Genomic DNA, 19,402 nt, shown 5'->3' with positions numbered 1-19,402 from the left:
ACTTGTACCACCCATTACACCTTTACTGCAAGCCCTACAGGGCAGTATTTAAAAAGAGCATTGTGTACCCCAGATTGTCAACTGCCTCTTCTCAGAACAGTCCAACTGAAAATGTTTGGTTTTGCACAGCCCTTGGAAAGTTATGAAAAACCAGTTCTGGTAAAACAAGCTGAGAAGCAAGTTCCCAAGACCTTGCCATCAAACTGGCTGATCTAAACCAGGATAGTGAGGGGAGAGAGACGGTGTCTCGAAGAGCCAGATCCCAAAGCATTTAGGGCTTCCTAGGGCAATGCCAGCTCTTTGAATTCCCATTAGTAAAGCCAAAGTACAACTAAAGCAAATAATAAAAAAAAAAAGCGTGTCCCAAACCAGTGTGTTCCCATGTCGTTTATCCTATTCTTTTAGCAGGATAAGGTGGAGACACTTTCATAATTCCAGAGAAGCTAGGTCATTTTCTATAAACCCTGATTGAAACTAAAATTAATTCTGGGCTAATGCCTTTTAAACTAGTTTTCATCCAAGAACAAATGAATCTATTTGCTGGTTACTGTTGATAGATGTCACCCGGAGAGAAGCTGCTGTGGCAACCAGTGAATGCATGTGGGAGTAATGCTGATAAAATGTCAGTGTATCAGAGACAAGGATTTCAGCAAGGACACTGGTGCAGTCCTGCTATTGCACCCGTGCTGCTCGTTTATATCCACAGAGATCAGACCTTCGCTCTTTGCCATCAGCTGGAGTGGTGCCTGGCCATGTAATAAGATCCTAAAGTTGTAACATGTAACGAATTCCAGAGAGATAGAAGAAACTCAATATTTTTTAACTTTTTTGATTTCTTTTTCAGTGCTGCTCTATGACAGTTACAGAAGAGGCATAAAAGAAATCTCTCTGTAATTTATACTTTTGTGAACTGTCATACATACTATAACAAGTGCCAATGGAGTTAACTGCAGGAAATCTTTATTATTTTCTTAGAAACTCTTTAAAATGTAAACATCCTGTTGATACAAATCTCAGATTCTTCTGATGTTTACTTAGCAGCTGCCATCATTGTGCAGTGTCAGAGTACACACACCATATTACAGGGTACGAGGCTGAGCCCTACTCTGACGTGTTTTTTACAGAAGCTAAGACTGAACATACTTCTGAACCATTTAATGGAAATCAACTTACAATACTACTGTCATTTTAAAACTATTTGAAATTTAGAAATTACATAACTATTTCAAACATTGTATTGAAATGACCAGCAAAGACAGCCCACATCCCCTTTACTCTGCTCTCATCAGATCCTGAAAGAGGACATGTTTCAGTCACTCACAGCAAGCAGGATATTGCATCAGGAATCATAAAGTCTTTCTCATGTCCAGTGGAAGCTGCCATTTCCCTTCTGAGTCAGGAATACCTGGAAGTCTCAGCATTCAATATTGCAAAAGAATAAAAATAATCCTCTCGCCCTCATGGCAGAAAAGTTAAAAAATGCAAATATTGAGAAGTTTAAGCCCGTAAGAAAATAGAAAGAATCTTTTATTTATTGTTTTGCAAATCTGTTTATTTTTAAGCTAGTCTCATTATTTTGGGGGCCTGACTCACCATTTCTGAATGCTTAGATTGGCAGCAGCTTTCCATGGCTGGTGCATTGGTTGTGCTGACTCAGAATGTCTTTACAGCCATGCACCGTCCACAGGAAAATATGCACTTTATAGATCCATGCAAACCATACAGCGGATGCCAGTGTTCCCTACAATTGATAGAAATCCCATGTGCCTCTGGTTACACATGGTTCATTAATTATACCTGCCTGCCTGCTGCAATAGCAAAGCTCCTGATGTGAAAATGAAGATGAGAAGATTTAGATTCTGGAAACTTGTGTTTAAATATGTCTGAAATTATTCTGTCTTAATATATTAGGAAAGTTGGTGATGTTCTAAAGTGTGTATATTTCATATCTGTGTCTGACACAGGCAAAGAGCAGACACATTTTGTCATTCAAAGGGAGACCCTCAACTCCACAAATGGCAGTCAAGTAGCTGTCAGGTTTCATAGGCCAACATCTGGATCACTGAAAATTTGAACCTTGATTGCAGTCCTGCTCTTTTGCATAAACCATTAACAAGGAAGCATTTTGAAAACAATTCTGAATTCTATTGGCAGTTAAGAAGCACATTAAAGTTTTGGATGTGCAGGCATAGGCACACAGACAATGCCTGCACACCAACATCTGCACATGAAATGAACAGACAAAATGACTGTAACATCAAATCAAGGCCCCCAGGTCTCCTGTTTTAAAACTGTTCTTACTTAGTTGGTCATAACATACCCAAACTTTAGTTGCATATATGACACAAGTGTCTGTCCTACCTTGACTGTTTTTATTTCAGTGGAAAGGATTCTACAATATCTACAAATAAGGCTCAGGGGAAAATGCATTGTTTTCTCATGTTAACAATTCCTGGCTTGGAGAAGGAGTCCAAGCGTTAACTAACATGGCTAGATATTTATGTGTGGGCACCTGAACTGTGCTTTATTGAGTACACTTGTAGGAACCTAAAGGTGCAGCAGGCATTAGAGATGCATGTGACCCCAGTAGAGTCAACAGAAATCCATTGAAGAAATCAGGGTGGAATGTGGTCCTTAAATGTAGACCTCTGGTTCAGTTTTGGGCACTGTGAAATATCCCCACCTGGCCTCCAGCTGTTTTGCCAGAAAGTTGTGAGTCTCTTATAAATTAACCTGTCATACCTGCCAGTCTCATGCAGGTGCCTCAGATATCTAGAGCATCTCACATGGCAGTAGGTACCCACACTTTGGCAATTGAGTTCTTAGTGGAGCCTGAGGTGCAGCTTCACTCACAATAAACACTTGCTGTGTCAGCTGAATAGCTTTCTAAGCACTGATGCCTTTATTGAGCCCATCTTTCCTGACTCTGTGATGGAAGTTTGGATGCCTGGTACACATGTAAACACCACAATACAGGTACTGTATTTAGATGTTTTTATGCTGAACTGAACCTGACACTAGGAATAACTGATAGTCTGAGAGATGTTTGAGGAGCAGCACTGGGAATAGAGGTTCTAGAAAAAGCAGCTAGGGTTGGAATTCAGACTCAGAATGGGATGGAGAAACCAGAAGACTAAAATTTGGACTTTGCATGGCAAGTATGTGGGACTGGAATAAAAAGCAGAGTAGAAACTGGAAATGATGAGGTAAAGAGAATAGAGCTGGATAATGAGCCAAAAGAGGTTTAGAGCAGTCTTGAGACTAGAAAAGGACAAGACAGAAGAAGTCATATTTGGAGAGTGGACAAATGACTGGACAGCAAGACCAGTAGTTGGTAAATATTCTGCCCTTTTTTGCTGGTAATGGAACCTAAATTTCCAAAATCTTATTGCTTCTGTTCTCATCAAGTGCCATTGGCAATGTTTGCCTTAAGAATAGGAACAGCACAATAGAAGAGAACTGTAGAGATAAATAGTAACTAGTGATGACCTGGTGTTCCCAGTGTAGGCATCTCAGAGCGTTATTACTTTACCCAACAGTTGTCTGGTCCCATGGACTGAATGTCCATTGGTGACTTGAGCTCATTAAGTTTGATCCTGCAGAGCATTTTTGCTTTGGTTTCAGTTGAAAGGAGTTCATAGACTCTGAGACCCTCCACGATGTGAACCACAGTACTGTAAATCTGGACAATCTTGGCATTTGCTTCAAAAACACATTACATATTCAAACTAGATGACTGATTTCTGTGCTGGACACCTCCAGTGTGACACCCAGCAGGAAAGTGTCCCATGTTCCTCTGACCAGAAAGTGACAGTGCTATTTCTTTTAATGACACCATGACCTTAAGGGACAGAGGCCTAAAGCAGCAAATCTAGAGGTGCTGACACTGTTGACAAGACACGTAGGTGCCACATGTAAAACGCCTGGGTTTTGGTTTACCTCCTCGAAGCCTGGCAGTCTGTGTACACAAGCTTTGCTAAAACCAGTTGACATTGCATTACCAAGCATTTCACAGTTAGGGAGCACCAGTCTCATTTCAGATGCCTTCTCTGTATCCTTTCAGAGCTGCTTTCATTTTCCTTTTTCCTCTTTCATTAACCAAAGGAGCTGTGTAATGAAGAAGACAGGATGAAGAACTCCTACCTTATCTGTGGTGGAAGGGTAAAATGCCTGTTAAAAAAAAGAGGGAATTGTATGAAATGAAAGGGAATAACATCATGGTAAAGGCATGTGTATTTCACATCCAAGAATGGGCTCTTGGTGAAGTCATTAATATTTTTCATAGATGGCCACAGTTTGTTCTCACTTTTCTGAGTATCTCATTTAAGACCTTGAAATGTGTATTGCAGACAGATAGACAGTGTTTCAGAGCACCTGCAAGTGCAGTCCAGGAGTGCTGTCCTTTGAGTATAGTCAATTCTGTGTAATGCTGCATACACTGGAAAACCAGCTTGAAGTGTTTCAGACTACACTACGTGCTTTCAAATTAATATATGTAGTTTTACATTAATTTCTGTGCTCCTCACCTGCAAAATGGAGATAAAAATGGCCACTAAGGTGTTGCAAAACTAAATTAATAAATGTGAGCATGCAGATCCTGTAGTGAGTGATGTGTGCCAGAGGAATGCAGAGCATAAAGAAAATAAATTCTGTCTGTAAACCATGAAATATGTAGTAAATAAATCCTCAGACCACACACAGAATTTAAAACGAAAAATACTATCAAATAGCAGCTTATCAGCTGAACATCATCCTGTCAGTGGATTGAACGAGTCAAGGATCCTTTGGATCGTGTAGTGAAAGATTAAACTGTAATGCAAATATACCAGAGGCAAGCTAAGAATGCACATAAATCTTCTATTTAGGCATTTCCAAATCTGTGAGTTCTCAAGTTTACAACCTTACCTGGAGAACAGCCCGTTTCACAGTCCATGCAGACTAAGCCAAGTATTTTATCCACCTTTGTAACTGTAAATAGCTTTTCATCTTTTTGTTAATGATCATTATGTAATGAGACTCTGCAACTGGCCTTTCAGAAAACCTAATGAATTCAAGAACTACTCAAACTGGAGTTGCTCCATTGCTTTTTTTCCCTCCGTTTCATAATCTTTATTTTTGTATCTGTTGGTAACAGAGCCCAGGGTTAAACATAATTCAGTCAGATGGTTGGCTTCCAAAAGGCCTGAAAGCAGCTGGCCATTTTACATTGGCTTTTTTGAAGAGCTTTTGCTAGTGTGACATCCTGTGATGGATGAATGAAAGGCAAGATCAAAAGAAATTTTCTGCTAAAGCAAATGACACACCTTGTTTCCAGCAATTAGTGAGTGACAAAGGAAACCAATAATGTTTGCTGACATGGGATATGTAGAAGTTTAACTTGGGTTGGTGTCTGTGCAACTGAGATGTTTTGGATACAGCCCATAGTCAGTAATGTACAAGATTTGGGTAAACTTCAACAAGAGAAAAGTAAGTTAGACAAAAACCTGTAATATTTTGTGAAATGCAATCTGGGCTCTTAGCCTGCCTCTACCCCAGTGGGTCCCTTTATTTGTATTCCACATACAAAAATTATGAAATTGAAGATTTTTGTGATGAAAGGAAAACTTCTTGTCCCCTAATTTATGTTAGTAATGCTCAATTTTTCACTGAAGTACAGAAATGAAATATGAAACAAATGAGAGTAATGGAATTGGGCCAAGCTATGTGTGTGATGTGTTGAGCAATCAGCATCCTTCTGGTACCTGCATTCAAACATTTTAATATGAGGACTGCTCGTCATTAATCTTGTTCTTGTATAGTCTTAAATCCATAGTTTTTTACTCTCTCCCAGACAACCACTTTCCCCTCATATACTTTATAGAAATTGAAAAATATAGCTATAGCATGCAAAGTTGAGATGAAAATGGGGGGAAGTGGTGACTTGGGAAAATGTGACATTTAGTGTTTCTAACAGAGAGAAAAGACACTTCAGTGAATATGATATTTGCCTGGAATTTATGACTTTTGCATTTAGGTGGACCCTGTAGCCCCTGCTTCATGTATGTCATCCACCAAGGTTATTTGGGCAAGATGAAAACAAAATGGACTTTGGCAGAATTTTATTCCACATTAGAACCCAAACTAAAGTTGCCCATCAATCTCTGGGAGCTGCCTTCACTCCACACAGGCAGCATTTCACAGAGACAGGACAGAAAGCTGGGGTTTTCAGCCTGGAAAAGAAACCTTAGAGCACCTTCCAGTACCTAAAGGGGGGCTGTAAGAAAAAGAGGACAAACTTTAGCAGGGCCTGTTGTGATAGGACAAGGGACAATGATTTTAAACTGAAAGAGGATCAATTCAGACTAGACAAAGGGAAGAAGTTTTTTACAATGAGGGTGGTGAGACACTGGCACAGGTTGCCCAGAGAAGTTGAGGATACCCCATCCCTGGAAACAGTCAGGGTCAGGTTGCATGGGGCTTTGAGCAACGTTATAGAGGTGAAGATGTCCCTGGTCATTGCTTTTGGTTAAATAGTTAGAAAGCTAACACAGAAAGGAGCTAACAGCTTGGGAAAAACAGCAGCTGGGCTGGTTAGGAGTGGACTCCATGGACAACTACGTGTTTTGATCCATAATAAGAAATTTCTTAAGGCAGCCAGGCTTCCCTCAGCAGATCTCTGTTTTCAGAATTAAGTCTGTTCCATGTTCCCCAGTTTCACAGATGAGGAAACTGAGTCACAGAGCATTTAACTGTCTTCATTATAACTGCAGACTTGGAAGCAACCAAGAACTACCAATTTGCTATCCCTCATGGTATATCTTGGGACTTGAAGTATCACTTATTATCTGTTGGTTGCTCCACCAGTAACTTTGCAAATTAATTATTTGCTATGCTTTGATTTCTAGCTGATTTTTTACTATGGAACTGGAGACAGCTGGTGTCCACAGCACTACTACGATGAGATCAAAATGGATTTTCCAGATGGGGACATTCGGCTTTGTGAGAAGGGGCTCCGCCACGCCTTTGTGCTGGATGCCAGCAAGGAGATGGCTGCCATGATCACAGACTGGCTACAGGATGATCTGACCAAATTATAAGCATGGATTCAGTGATTAACAAGAAAACGATGTAATTATTTTGTGAACGTGTAATTTTTTTTGTGAGAGAGTCTGTCCTATTTTTTTTCAGTTTATTATAGATTATGGCTTGTTTTCTATTGAGATATTTTAGAGAAAGTTAAAGAGAAACTGGCTGGTCCAAAGTATAGTTTTATTGATTCGGTGCGGGTGTAGTTTTGTCCTGTGTCTTCAGGACTCTGCAGGACTTGACAAAAGGTGGAATATTTATTGTCTGCTAGGGCTCTAGACAACACTGGTACAATTGTACCTGAGTTACTACCACCTCATTCACCTGCTGGAGAACTGTCAGGGATGTGGAGGATTCTGACAATGGATCCTGGTATGCTGTGAAAGACCTGGCCCTCTCTATGTGTCTCATCCATCCATGTAAACCAAGTAAGTGCATGACAGGCAGAACAGCCCAAGGCCCCTGGGCAACCCTGACGTTGTCTCCTCAGGGTCAGATGGTGTTGGTGGTCAGTCCAAGGTCATGCTGAGTTCAGGATGAGTACAAAGGAGATGTGTAGAGGAGATGTGCAGTTTCTCCTATTTTCACAAGAGGTTTAGGGTGCCTCCAGGACTCCACAGGGTATTAAAAATGCCATAAGGTAACTGTGGCTGCTCAGCCAGTGAACACACAAGGAGCTCTTGTCTGGAACATAGCCAAATGTTTCATTTTTCAATTGACTGTAGAGACTGGAAAGGACACTGATCAAAAGTGCCAGTATTAAAAGGTTAAAATGGATTGCAGAATCCACGTATAACAACAACTAGGTGGCCTAGCTCTCCTAATGAAGTCCATGAGAACAGTGCTTGCTCAGCAACTTCAAAGAATTAAACCAGTTTTGCTGCATGTCTAAATTTCATTTTTTTTGCTCTAAGGACTGAAGTATGAAATTTTCTGCCAAGCCACAAATTAGATAAATTCACCATCAGAAAATACCTGTTAGTGTGCCACGGCTGCACCCGTGACATGACATGAAATGTTAATGTTGAGAGCCAGACCCTTGCACATTGCTGACAAGTTCACTGTTCCTCACAGTTGTTCATCCCTCTCCTTTGCAAATGGCAAAAAAATAGAAAAAAACATCCTACCAGTTGTGATAACACAAGAAGTTACAGGCAACAGCTAGAAATTAAAACAATGCAAGTAAGGGGATCAGAGCCAAGTGTAATCAGGAAAAGCTTTCTAGCCATGAACCTGTGAAATAGTCTCCCTGCAGAGTTCACAGAGACATTTATAAATAAGCAAAACACTACAGAGTACAGTCAGGGGAGATCCTGCCCTTGCAAACAGATGAATTTAAATGATGCACTGGGTATCTACCTTACATGATTTATTAACAGTTTTGATGTGGTACCGGTGAGAATGATTCTGGAGAATGTTCTCTGTGATGCAGAAAGATTGATTAGTCACTTACTTTTCTTACACAATTATACACACACCTTACACTGCTCTCTAACACACACCCCCCCCCGAACCTTTCACTGATATTTAGAGCAACCTGTGATAGAGCTCAGTTTCTGGATATTTTGGACAAGTTTTCAAACCTGCAGACTGACAGTGGATTTAAGTGACCTTCTTTGTATCAGAAACTGGTTTAGCTTTTGGGACTAGCCACTGGATTTTCCGATTACACTGACACGTGATGAAATGGTACAGATAAGTGAGGCAGAAATGTTGAGACCACAGTTGCAGCAGCGTGAGGAAGAACTGGGCAGATTCAAAGTGAAGGGACTGTGCCCATGCAACTAGTTCTGTTTATTGGAGAGTCATGGACTTTCCTTCTTTCTACAGGTCCATTTTCAGTCATAATCCTTGTTCTCACTTTAGAAATCCATAGTTGTCTGTGTCTGTGTGTGTTTGAATAGTCCCCAGATGTTGGAATCATTCCTCTTGGACGGCCTTGGGGCAGATGCTTCATGCATCTGTTGGCCAAGGTGCTCCCTGGGACAGAGCCAGGGGGCACATTCACATACGTGGAGATATATAAATGTACACACACACACATATATATACATGGGCACGTTTGTATGTCAGCAACATAAAAATCTACAGTTCACTTGGTTGTTTTGGTTTACACATTGATCTGGTTGAACAAAACGTGTTCTTCAAAGTGTATGGAATCAAGGAATCGAGCAAGGACTCGGTGGAAGTTCAGCTGTTGTAGTGGATCTCCTGAGACCAGACGAAATCTTGTATTAACCAAAGATGATAAGCAACTATTAAAGCCTGTGGACTGAAGCACCTACAAGAAGCAGTTGTTTACAGTGCATTATTCGTATACTTTGTATGAGGAATTAATTTAGCAATACTTGACTTGTGTATGCCTTTTATACAATTGTTAATCCATTATAATAAATCCTACTGACTGCATTAAGACCTAAACTGGGACTAGGTCTGGTCAATGATGACCAGATCTACTGCAGGAGAATGCCTTACAATTTTCTTAAATGAATTTTCTCTAATATTATCAAAACCATATTGATTCAATTGCTACCTTCCTCTTAGGAGCTGTTACCGTAAGGCTAAGATCTGAAAATTTGCTGCTCTATTCATTGCAAAAATGCATGGGTCTAGTTTCCACAGCTGTATTTCCCAAGAGAAGCAGATCCCATGATGATGAGAATCCATCTTCTCTGAAGCCTGTGGTGTTCACCGTCACCCCAGGCAAAGAGTGTCAAAAGTGCTTGTGATCCAAATGTGCCAACTTACCATGAAAACACAGTGTGGTCTTGCCTATTTTAGACTACTTAAGAGTTCTTGAGAAACCTATCACAAATATATTGACTGTATGCTGTAGCACCTAATCTCTGTCTTTCACATCTGTGCTTAATTCTCACCACACAAGTAACCCTTGCTAGTTCAATGACTTTGACTCATGTGCAAGTGTTTGCTAGATCGATACCTTTTATTAAAAGTACACAACTCCAATAACAAAAATAAAGACATTTATGGTAAAATGTAACTTGATTCTTTGTTTTGATAACTTGTTTAGTCCTAGTTCACCTTCTCTATTACTTCATGCATACAAAATTTACAAAAATACTTTCCAAACCCCAGATTTCACATGCGATGCTGACATCTGCCAAGTGCACAGAAAATCCGTGGGTGGTAGGCACCTGACTCACTTAAGCATTTTTATCCAGAGCCCCTCCAAAATAATCAACCAGTGTTTCCCCTTGCTTCCTCCAGCTCTGTGTTTGCTGCTTTGAATGAGCTATAGAGTGCATGGATCAGTGAGGTTTGTCCCTTCAGGAAGCTGGATGAGTGCTTGCCCAGTGTTTATGGTGAAGAATTTGGAGTTGGACTCCAAGCTAAACACCAGATTCTTGACTCATGGAGACAGATTGCATACATGAGCCACAGCAGATAATCTTCTCTGCAGTTGAGGTCATTTATGTATTTATTTTACAGAAAATGGGTTTATATGTACATCCACTCCCCATCCCTTTCTTTGGTCTAGCTAATTGCCAGCAAAGACTTTAAACAAGATGTTCAGTGTTATCATTAATAAAGTCACTCAAACTATTACTGGGTTTGGATAAACTTACTAGACCCAGGAGACTTGTTTTACTCTGTGTCACAGGTCATGCTCAGACTCCCAACTACAATAAGTTTCTAAGGCTCTTCACTTACAGGCAAATGTTCTCTTTCCTGGCACATTTACAAAATAAGAATCCAGAGAGCGTTTGTGAGTGACCAGGAATATTAAAACAGCATATATTTCTGGAACAGCTGATGGGGGTTGAGTACAAGCAGCAGATACAGCAGTAACAGCACAAGGCAGCTGCCAGGAGCAAGCACAGCTCTCAGTAGCATCATGCAGAACTTATGGAACAGGCTCACGTGTGCTCAGATGGGACAGCAGGGAGAGGTTTGACTAAAAACTGTTTCAGAGTGCTTAAGATGACAGTCAGTGGCCTAGGTCTTGCCTGTTGCAGGAACGTGCTTGCAGGAAAATAGCTGTGTTGTGGAAAGTAGTTTGCAGCAGCTGATAAAACACAGGATTTTGTTTAAAACATCTGACTGACTGTACCTGACTGCAGGGTTTGCCAGTCAGACACTTGAAGGAGATCTTTTGCCATCCTATTTAATGCAATTCACACTGAAAGAGGCAGTGGGGGGTGCCCCCAGACCTCTCAGTTTGTGAACATCTTCAACAAACTCATCTCAAAGCCCCCAAGCTCTGAAATACACTGTGCCTCATGCATTGGGACAAATCCATGAAGGTGAGGTGGCTTGGAATTGGAAAAAATTAGGCTTTCCCAGTGTCAGGACTCAGCTACTCCTTTTCCCTAACAGGCACCCTTACAATTTGATAAGGATCCAGCTATTCCAATCTAACTCGCAGGATACAGGAATACCATTTGCAGAATATAAATGCTTTGAATTGCTAACATCATCTGCTCTCATCATGCAGGGGGTACTGCAACTCATCTGTGTTTATTAGGAAATAACGTATTCTCACCCACAAAATAAACCCACAGGATGTTAATCACCCAGAGTGACCCAGCCCCAGTACTGCCTCAATAAAGTCAACAGGATTGCACATAGGCTTAGGGAGACCCAAGTGATTGATTGACTGAGACTCAGGCAACAGAGGGGCCACGACATGAACAAATTGCTTCAGTACAAAAATACTACGTGCAAGACATGAGTTTCCTTTTATCCTCGTATCCTTACTAGTTTGCACCAAAATAGGACAGTCCAGTGCAGATGGATTCCTATGGATTTGTTTTCATAGCAATGAAAACATGCCTGCCTAGTATCGGTTATTGAAAACAAGATGAAGTTCTCCTATTAGAATACTTTGGGACTGCACTTGAGCCTCACACCAGCACATGTCCCAGTGATCTCCCCAAGCACCTCTGGATTGGGCTGTGTTATGGAGAACAGTGTGGGATGGTACATGAGAGGCCTCAGTTAAGCCTGGTCCAAAACCTACTGAGGTTATTACAGACATTAAAACCAATTTCACTGGGCTTTGGATTAGTTGCTAAGAGGAAAACTGGTGCTCCAAGCAAAATTGAGCTTGGCAGTTCATAAAGCAGTGCTCCCAAAATGGATGTCTAAATTCCCTGTCTGGTCTAACTTAGATATCCAAATGCAGGGGGTACCAGATCTCTGTCTTGAGGTCCTGGAAGGCACCAACTTGTTTTTTTACTACCTGAGGGACTTAGGCATTTGCTTCAGGGTTAAAGTCACCAGGTGTCCAAGTCAGGCCATGTCCTGTTTTAACAATGGTCTGCATTTTCTTCCATTGTACCCTTTTGTGACCTTGAACATCTCCCTTGTCTTTGCTGTGCCTTTGATTTCTCTTCAGATATAAACTGACTAATGTTGTCAATCACATGAGTAGTCTGAAGTGATGTGGACTAAAAACCTGTCTCCACTGAACGCAAACCCACCACTCCCACTGGTTTCAGTGAAGACATGGTGCGAAGTCTGTGAATAACCATTTGCTCTCATCCCTCAATGTTCTGTTGAAAATAACTTGTTAAGATAACACATTCCTGTAAAACTGCTCATAGAGTGGACAGGGGCACATGGAGGCAAATGCCATCCTGCTTCCCTCTGCATGCCTACTGGAGAACTTGTACTGCAAGATCCCCTCAGCCAGTGGGACCATAAATGGGCATGTGAGGATGCAGAAAACTGCCTAAAAATTGACTCATGCATGGTCTGTCATTCCACATGCCACTGGGAATAGAAATGACCATGCCTCACCCCAACTGAGCCATATATTTGTGGGTGTGCTTAAGAGGAAGGGATAGCCTAGAAAATATCAGTCTTGTAAGAATTAAGTCCTTCAGGCAAATGTCTCTTTTCAGTTCTCCATGTGTTTCTCTTGGGTCTTGAAAGCTGAGGTTGGCTCTGCTATGTCTAAAACACATAACCTGATGCCTTGAAGACTTCTTCCATTCTTCCAAATGTGCCTTGCTCCACACCTGTATCTTCTCAGTATCGTGTGCATAGGGATGTAGCAGAGGCAGTCACAACCCTATTTATTACCTTCACTCATTGTCTCCAAGGCATTTTGGTATGTCCACTGCAGGAGAATGTACTAAAGCAACTCTCCCTCAAACTTCTGGGTTTGCCACTGTAATGTCCTAGTGAAAGCAGGTGAGAAAAAGACCATGTCACTACGTGACAGCCCATTTCTCAACGTGCATGACACACTTATCTAATGCGATGGATTAAACTCATCTTGCAGATTCCCTGCTTTCTTGATAAAAGCAGAGAACTTCTGAAGTTCAACTACTATAAATGCAAAAGGATTTCATGTCACAGGGTGCTTTACAAAGCTATTAAAAAAATACTTTGAAATCAGGAATAATGGACTAATAAAAACCAATATTCAATGAAAAGCAAACTTTGATAAAGCATTTTCTGCCATGGTAATTAGCAGCCTAATCTCTCAGGTACATCAAGTGATGTATCGTGTACCAGTGATACCTAACAGGAAACTACCAGACCCACGGCAGTCAAGGCAATTGAACTGAATTCATGAACACAAGGAAGAAAGGGATGTACATTTTGATGATAAATCCATCACAAACACTCACTGTGCTGTGAGTTTATTTATTGGAAAATAACTGTGGCTGCATAGGAAGACAGTTTAAAATGAATGGGTATTTCATTTTTGGTTTTAACACCTTAGGTAGACCAGGGAGTAAAGATGACTTACAAAGGCTGTTCTGGTATCTGGTTTCAGGACACAGGCACAAGTCTTCAAAAGAAAAAAAAAAAAACCTTGCAGAGGTCTATTTATCAATAAAATATTTAATAAACTTATCTGTACAAAATATTAAAAAGGTTATTGAAGAGTATACAAGAATACTTATTTAACAAATATATACTGCTATATAATATATTCAAGAAAATATAGATTGCTGTTTACAGTTCATTTACAATCCCATATGTACAATCTATTTAAACTTTAGATACATACAAACAATGCATTTACACCATCACGTACAGAGCTATCTTCTTTAGAGATATTTCACACATTCAGACCTGAAAAAGCTGAACAAATAAATGGATAGTTCAGAGGCACACACAGGGATATGAGTATTGCTTCAAAATTCATAACTACTAGAGATACAGCTATTGGAAACTCGAGTCCTTTTTCATTTTTTGATATTTTCCTTTCTAATCAAAGAAAAGAACATATAAATAAAACCATGACTGACCAGCAGAGAGGCTCGTTTTGTCAAAGGAACTCCAGATAGTGTTGACTTGGCTTGAGAAACAGAGCACATGCTGATGGGATATGGAGGGACTGAGCAAACTGGATCAACATTGCTCCTGCTGCATCCAAAACAGGGAGGACCAGGAGCAGAGCAGGTCTGTCCTGCACAGACATATGCCCAGTTCTTGTGAGCAGCATCTCCACCAGCTTTCCAGTGGAGAGCCACAGTGCAAGACGGAGCTGGTGACTCCAGTTGGGCACAGCCCCCAGCTGCTCCTCAGGCTGTCAGAGCTTGATCTGCAGAGGCACTGCACAAACATGGCTTCATCTGAAGCACGTGCGAGCACTGGATGTTCAACACCTCAGGAACTCAGACTCTTCTTTAAAAGGTTCATTACTCATAGCGCGTGGGATGAATGCAACCAGAATGATCCCTCCCCTCCTTGAGCAAGGAGGGGATGAGCTGCCCCTACAAAGTGGCTCTTCCCCAGCTGATGACCACCTACACACCCACTTAACTCCAGCACCTCTTCAAGGACTACAGCCCAGTCCCTCCATGTCTGACCATCCCTTTTCCTGGCCTGTGGATGCTGCTTCATACTCTGCTACTAATGGCTGAGCTTCTGTGAGCCCCTTGGTACTCAGCAGTTCCCAGCACACAGCTGGCACACAGCTCCCTAGGATGACCAGCTTGGGACCAAAGCAGCCCCAACATTTGCCTCTTTGTTTTTTCCCTACTGCTTCCCTTCTCTCTCTCCACCAAGGCATGATGGAGGAAATTCATGGAACACCACAGGGAACATTACCATCTCCCCAAAATCTGGAACCAACTGGATGCCACAGCTCCCAGGGAGGCCAGGCTTGGTCCAGTCTCTGCATCTCATTCCTGATGATGGAGACCAGGGTGGCACCAGCATAGGCTGACACTGTGGCAAAGAGCAAGGGAGGGGAGACCCAAACTCTCCCATGTACCATCAGCAAAGCACATGAATGTGGGACCCATCATGAGCAAATCCCCTCCTCCCACCGTTTTCAACCCTGCCAGACCCATCTTCTCACTGTCCCCTACTCAAGGGCACAGACTGACCCCCATCCTCTTGCTGCTGAGGCTCAGTCTTCCCTTCCTCCCCATCCTACCCTCACCAAACACCATAGCAAGTCTGCACTCCCCATCCTGAAAACCCAAAGCATGAACACCAGTACCAAAGCAGAAAAACGAGCTTACAAAATGTATGAATGCACTATTAAGTGGTGATGACAGAAGAACGAAGAGCAAAACTTGCTGAAAAACCACTGAAAATGGGCAGGTTTTGTTTTCAGCCATTTCTGGGAATGAATCGAGTTTTGGTTTAAGATGTTTCAATACCAGCTCCATGAAAATGCTCTGCTGCCCAAGTTTCCTACCCTAGTCCATTCAGCCAGAGTTAAACACAGTGCATCTGCCAGCCCGCCCATGTGCTCCTTTCCATCACCACTGACATCAGGCTCCTCTCCAACATGGAAAATTCAGGGGCTGTTTGGGTACTGCTGCCAGGAAAAGGAAAAGGCAGCCACCTGGGCTACTTGTGTCTTGAGGTGCAAGGATGTAAAATATCCTTTCAGATGTAGAGTGGGCTCTGGCTCCTTAGTCAGTGGGTTACACCAGCAGGAGTTCCAAATTTTGGTCATTTTTCAAAGGCCCAGAACACTGACTGATAGGGTAAAAGTGATTTTCAGAGACATCTTTGCACCTCTGTGTATCTCACAACACTCTGTACTAGGAATAAGGAGCTTCAAAAAGCTGAATGCAGCTGGTTTTACCTTGGAAGACATAAACCAGTTTATGACAAAATTGAAAGGTGTCACACACACCAGCCTGTTGGAACACCTTGCTCTTTTACCAGTCATTAATTCAAAGATAAAACTCTCCCACCACCACACAAGGTCACAAGCTCCTGACCATCACCAACAACCCGTCCATGAAGAGTTAGCCCCCAACTTGTGTTTTCAGGGAGGATGCACTCCTACAGTGAGCATACTGCTATACTCTGCTCCTGCCACTCAGCATCTCCATTCAGGCCCCACATAGCCATAAAGGGATCCCTGATGCCAGAGGAGCTGCTCTGATTCCAGTGAGACACACGTAGTCTCTCCATCTGCTGGTCATGGTGACTTAAAAGAAGAACCACACTGCTCTCAAAGACCAGTGCTTGGTTTTGCCCACACAGGTTTTCCCACCCACTCACCTCCCGGAGTGTGATGTGAAGAGAGAAAAATTCACACCATAACTGCAGTTGCACACAGGACAGGGGACACAGCAAGCAATGTGGTGGGACCATCCAGCCAAGGTTCATGTGACAGCCTTTCAGTCTGACCATCTTTCAAACCCAGTGGTACCACCCCATTTCAGGTGACAACCTCTGAAATACTCAGACTCTCATTGCCATTGCCCCACTTAGGTTTTTTTCTCCCTGGCACATGGCCCTGCTGTTCCAGCACAGACAAAAGAGAAGGCACTTGGATTTCAGAGCTCGCTACATGCTTGGCAGGAAACCTTGACATTTCCCACCAGGTTTGTTCCAATAAGAGTATGAGCTGGATTGGAACTTATGATGTATCTGTCACATTAACATAGGTCATGGGGGTTTTGATGTAACTGCAAATGCTGCTATCAAGACAAGCACAAAAAAACGAAGCTCATGGCAAAACTCCTGTTAAGTCTGGAGGGCAAAGCTGTGGCATCCCATCAGCACTCCAAGGTGCTCTGCTCCATTTGCCCTGCTGTGGCCCCCTAGGACCCACATCCCCCAGGGGTCCTAAGTGATGCCCCAGCTTCTCTGTCTCTCCCTGGAGAGGCAGTGCTGCCAACAGCAGAGCATGTGCCTGCTGCTACGTGGGGGCCAGCACAGGTGACTGTCCCTAAATACCACTTTTGGGTTTGTGGCATAAGGCTTAAAACTGTAAAAGGAGCTGCTTGTTTTGCAACAGGAGTGTGACCGATAAATCAATGCAGCATCGCCCAGTGACAGCTGTGTAACCACAACCTGAGTTAAAACCCACACGGTGCAAAAACACCCAGGAGTCACTGGCACTCAAACTTGAGCGGAGGGCTCAAGGCTTGGGCTTCACTTTTAATACCTCTGCAGTCTTTTCCTTATGAGTATGCCAAGCATCAGCCAACAGGCAAAGAAAACGTGGCTCTGTCTACCAGTGCTGACCAGATTCAACACAAATATGCCAGGGAGAAGATGCTACAAGCCTGAATCAAGCCCTTTTCCATATGAACACCCTTCTCTCTTCCAGAGGATAGTAATTTCCCTTCTATCATTGGATTTGAAATACGTTAAAAAAAAAAAAAAAACGGGGTGTGTGGTTAGACAAAAGCCCTGTTTTAAGAGAATTAAAAATTAATTATTCCTTAGAAGAAAAAAGGATGAAATCTGTGATTTTGGGCAATTATTTCTAGGCCAGAAGCACCCCTGGTCACTAGGCAGTTAAATTAGGCATAAAGCCATTTTGCTTTTGACTATTCCTGCTATGGAGCTCCGCTGGACAGGGAGCTTCAGGACATAGCACAGGCAATGGCTTAAGCACAGGCTTTGGTTTTACAGAGCTCAAGGCACACACACCAGTCCTGTCCCAACCAGGTGTGCTTCCCTGAATCACAGCCCCAGCGCTTCCAAGTTAAATGGGATTGGTCCATGTTTCCCTGCTCCTGCACGATTACATTCGCGTGTCTGAGGGGAAGGAGCCGGTTAAGCATAGATACATAGTCTTTTTCAAATGCTTAATATTTCTAGTTTCACTGTAATTATATCCTGCAGATAAAAATGGTGCTCAAGGTCAAACAAATCCTCCAGGAGAATATACACTGCTTGGAAACTGGGGTTTTTTTTAACTGGAAAGGTTGTATAAATACTGCAGAATAAGAACCTATAATTATCCATTAAAATCACTCTGAGCCTACTGAATTCATATTTGTCCATGTTCAACCTCTAGTCTCATAAAGTTTACATGTGGCCAAAAATCAGCTCAGGCAAGAGGCAACTGATCAGAAATACATTTTTCCTGGACCATTTCTATGGCATTAGAGGGTGATGCTCAGCCGAGGACCAGCTTCAGAGATGAGGGCTGGGCTGGGTTGCCACCATCCTGCAGCCAGTGCCCCACTTACCTGCCTCCACAGGCAGGATTTACTGCTTCGTGCCCTTTGTTGACATGCCCCTGTGTTGCTCCCCAACATGGCAGGGCTGCAACAACTCATCTGAGGGAATCTCCCTGTCTGGAAAAGGCTTTCACACCCACCACTTGCATTGAGAGTCATAGAATCATTAAGGCTGGAAAAGACCATCAAGTCCTACTGTCAACCCAGCACCACCACCATGTTCACCATGAAACTGTCTCCTCAAGTGCCTTATCCACACATTTTTTGAACACTTCAAGGGATGGCAATTCTGCTACCTCCCTGGGCAGTCTGTTCCAATGCTTTACAACCCTTTCCATGAAATTTTTTTCCTAATATCTAATCTAAACCTCTAAACATTTGCAATGGCTCTGATGGTTGTTGCCTAAGCCTCATTCCAGTGTTTGGGTGCAATCTCCAAATCTACCTGGGGATAGAGAGGCAGCCCTTACAGCTGGCATGCAGGGATCCCTAAAGGGAGAAGTAGTGCTTTTGCTCTGGAAACACTCCTCTAGGAGCAATAAGCAATGCAACAGCTGAGCACTGCGGCTGATACACTTTCCCAGGGGGAGCAACACAGTTACCCACCAAGAGCCTCAGCCCCGCTCCCCTCCAGCCTTGCCCCACCCATACACATCACCTTGGAGCAGCCCCTGGCTGCCTTCCATCTCGTGAGGCAAACAGAAAGAGGGTCTGACTCCATCCTTTTCCCTCCTGTTGTCCTCCAGAGGTTGTCTGCCCAGGAAAGGAACAGGTGCTCCTTTAAAAGAGCAGCTGGCACAGCAGTGTCACCAGGGGTGCGAGCACAAAGGGCCCCACTGCTGCTGGGCTCACCTCAGGGGGCTGAAGTTTGCTGTCCCACCAAACATGCCCGTTCTGGAAGAGGTACCTGCAGCCAGGAGAGCCAGGACTGATTCTCACATGGGCAAAACCATGGATGGCATCAC

The 19,402-nt window shown here is 42.8% G+C and overlaps 1 protein-coding gene across 2 annotated transcripts in view; it reads left to right on the top strand.

The window, feature by feature from the left end:
- LDAH (lipid droplet associated hydrolase) overlaps positions 1 to 10,066 on the top strand; it is a 117,076-nt gene extending 107,010 nt beyond the window's left edge. For both annotated transcript variants that reach the window (XM_017813097.1, XM_017813098.1), the window contains exon 7: positions 6,885 to 10,066. In XM_017813097.1, coding sequence (XP_017668586.1) covers positions 6,885 to 7,076 — 192 coding nt within the window. In that variant the 3' untranslated portion in view covers positions 7,077 to 10,066. The remainder of the gene's footprint in view (positions 1 to 6,884) is intronic.
- The last annotated feature ends 9,336 nt before the right edge of the window (positions 10,067 to 19,402 follow it).

The sequence above is a fragment of the Lepidothrix coronata genome, unplaced genomic scaffold (assembly GCF_001604755.1).
Source record: "Lepidothrix coronata isolate B3197 unplaced genomic scaffold, Lepidothrix_coronata-1.0 Scaffold39, whole genome shotgun sequence".
In the NCBI taxonomy this organism is placed as follows: Eukaryota; Metazoa; Chordata; class Aves; order Passeriformes; family Pipridae; genus Lepidothrix; species Lepidothrix coronata.
This window is presented reverse-complemented; position numbering and strand designations above follow the sequence as displayed.